The 2,394-nt window shown below is 46.1% G+C and overlaps 1 protein-coding gene across 2 annotated transcripts; it reads right to left on the minus strand.

The window, feature by feature from the left end:
- Positions 1-668: 668 nt before the first annotated feature.
- On the minus strand, positions 669-2,188 carry Rnase1 (ribonuclease, RNase A family, 1 (pancreatic)). Of its 2 annotated transcripts, none has more exons than XM_013035694.1 (2): positions 2,113-2,188; positions 669-1,372 (listed from the first exon to the last, which is right to left on the minus strand). In XM_013035694.1, exon 2 carries the CDS (start codon positions 1,360-1,362, stop codon positions 895-897), a length of 468 nt encoding a protein of 155 aa, XP_012891148.1. In that variant the 5' UTR covers positions 1,363-1,372; positions 2,113-2,188; the 3' UTR covers positions 669-894. The 2 variants fall into 2 exon arrangements, with proteins under 2 accessions (XP_012891148.1, XP_012891147.1); XM_013035693.1 differs by having other exon boundaries at positions 669-1,377; positions 2,113-2,169.
- Between the last annotated feature and the right edge of the window lie 206 nt (positions 2,189-2,394).

Consider the following 2,394-nt stretch of genomic DNA (forward strand, 5'->3'; position numbering starts at 1 on the left):
AGTCCACACTTAACGGTTCTATACTTAGTGTTGCAGAGTCTATAAGAAAAGTAACTTTCAACTGGGTGCTAGGGGCTCCAGCCTGTAATCCTAGATGCTCAGAGGCTGAGTTCTGAGGATTGTGGTTCAAAGCCAGCCAAGGCAGGAAAGTGCAAGACTTCTACCTCCACTAAACTACCAAAACAGCTGTAAGTGCAGCTGTGACTCAAGTGGTAGAGTGCTAGCCTTGGGCAAAGAAGCTCAAAGACAGTGTCCAGGCCCAGAATTCAAGCCCCATGAACAGCACTAGAGAAAGTAACTTTCTCAGTGTGTGCAGATGGCTCTAGCCTGTAATCCTAGCTACTCTGGAAGCTGAGAGCTAAAGATTGAGGTAGTCTCTGCAGGTTATCTGCAATTAACCATGGTAAAAACCAGAAGTGGAACTGTGGCTCAACTGGTAGAATGCTAGCCTCGGGCAAACAAAGAGCTATGAGACAGTACCCAGGCCCTGAATTCAAGCACGTCTTTGTACACACTAAATCAATCAATCAATCTTTCTCTACTCACTGCAAGCCAGGATCCAGAATGGAAGACATTTAATTACTCCACTCACTGATCAAAACTAACCAGATATATAATCCTACCTTTTTCTGGAAAACAATCAGAGAAAGAGAGCTTGGATGGAATATTTCCAGAATCAAATGGTTGCAACTAGGTTTTATTAATACAAGCAGAGAAGGAAGTTTCCATGGGCCTACCTCACAATTACTCTTCACCCCTAGAGCCATGTAGGAACAAAACTCAGGGAGAGGAAACATGCATGTTGGATAGGAGCCAATGAAGTTGTTGTTTCAGGGCAAGAAAGGAAGAGGAAGTGGTAAGGTTGGGGAAGGGGCATGTCTTCATGCTGTGGCTTTATGTGGAGCTCTCTACAGAAGCATCAAAGTGGACTGGCACATATGGATTCCCTTCACAGGCCACAATGATGTGTCTTTCTTTCTGGCTGGTCCGGTAGGTACAGTTGGGGTACTTGGAGTTACCTGTAAGACGACAGTCTGTGATGTTCATCCTAGCATTGCTCTGGTAGCAGATGCTCTGACCATCCTTACAGGAAATCTTTTTCTGGAAGCAGACAGCCTGGACATCTTCCACAGGCTCATGGACAAAGGTGTTCACTGGCTTGCACCATCCCTGGGTCATATTCCGGTGCTGCATCATTAGGTTGCAGTAGGTGGGACTGCTGGAGGAACCATCTGAGTCCATGTGTTGCCGAAGGAACTTCATGGCCTGGGATTCCTTGCCCATGGATACTTGGACCCAGGTCAGCACCAACAGTGCTAGAACTAGCAGTGGGAACAGTCTGAAGGATTTCTCTGGAGCCATGGTGGACCTCCTGTCCTGGGAGAGCATTGTTGGGAAACAGAAGAGAGAGAGAGAACCTCAGAAAGAGAAGTCCAGCTCCTGTCTGCTCTTTCTAGTATACTGTCTCTTTCACAATAACCATCTTTCACAATAATCAGGAAGGCATTCTTCCTGAAAGACTCTCCAAGAGATGAGACATACACATCCTTCCCCTAGTGTGTATTACTCCAACTTACTAGAGTGGCTATCCTCCCCTCTTGGTGGTTACCTACAATGTCAGTAGCATTTCTGTGTTTACCTTCTGGCATTTCTTTCACCTGAAATTCATTTGAAAAACAAAATATATTTGAATTCCATGCTCAAACAGCTCATTAAAAGGTGATTTTGAATAAGCCACAAGCCAGATCATATTTTTGAGTTATTACTGTAACATTTAATGCCATGGCTGACAGAGCCTTCTTGTTTTACAACACAAGGGAAACAGTACATGGGGGTTACTGACTTGGGATTGGAAGGGATCCCATTACATTCAAAAGACATGTTATCCCAGCTTGGGGATTCTCTCTTCTCCACAGCCCAGGATTCTTGTACTTAGTTGTGAATACCCGCCCCCCCACTCCCTGCTTCCAATTGATGTTTCCCTGGTTTGAGCTTTACTGAGCTAGTGTCAGCCCAAGTTTTTTTCAGTGCAAGTGCTACCCACCTTGGCTCCCCAACTTGCCCAACCTCTGAACAGAAGTGGATCCTGACATTACCTCCCAGATCAATTACCTGTCTCCAGCTGGGGCTCCTGTGCAGGGTGGAAGGCCGGTTTCTGCAAACACTCAGGTCTTGGGTCTGAATCTTATACAGATTATGAAGGGGTTGGCTTCCAAGAAAAGTGGGAGGAGCATCTTGGGCTCTGTTCAGATAAAAACCAGAGCTTTGACAGGTAAGGGTGGGAAATCACTCAGGCCAACCTCACTCCACTGCTGCTGAGGAGAGTCTAAGGTCTCAGAGTCAGCTTACCCATTAAGGCCCCTCCCCGTGTCCCTACCTGTTTACAAAAATCCA

Source organism: Dipodomys ordii, unplaced genomic scaffold, assembly GCF_000151885.1.
Source record: "Dipodomys ordii isolate 6190 unplaced genomic scaffold, Dord_2.0 Scaffold218, whole genome shotgun sequence".
Taxonomy (NCBI): Eukaryota; Metazoa; Chordata; class Mammalia; order Rodentia; family Heteromyidae; genus Dipodomys; species Dipodomys ordii.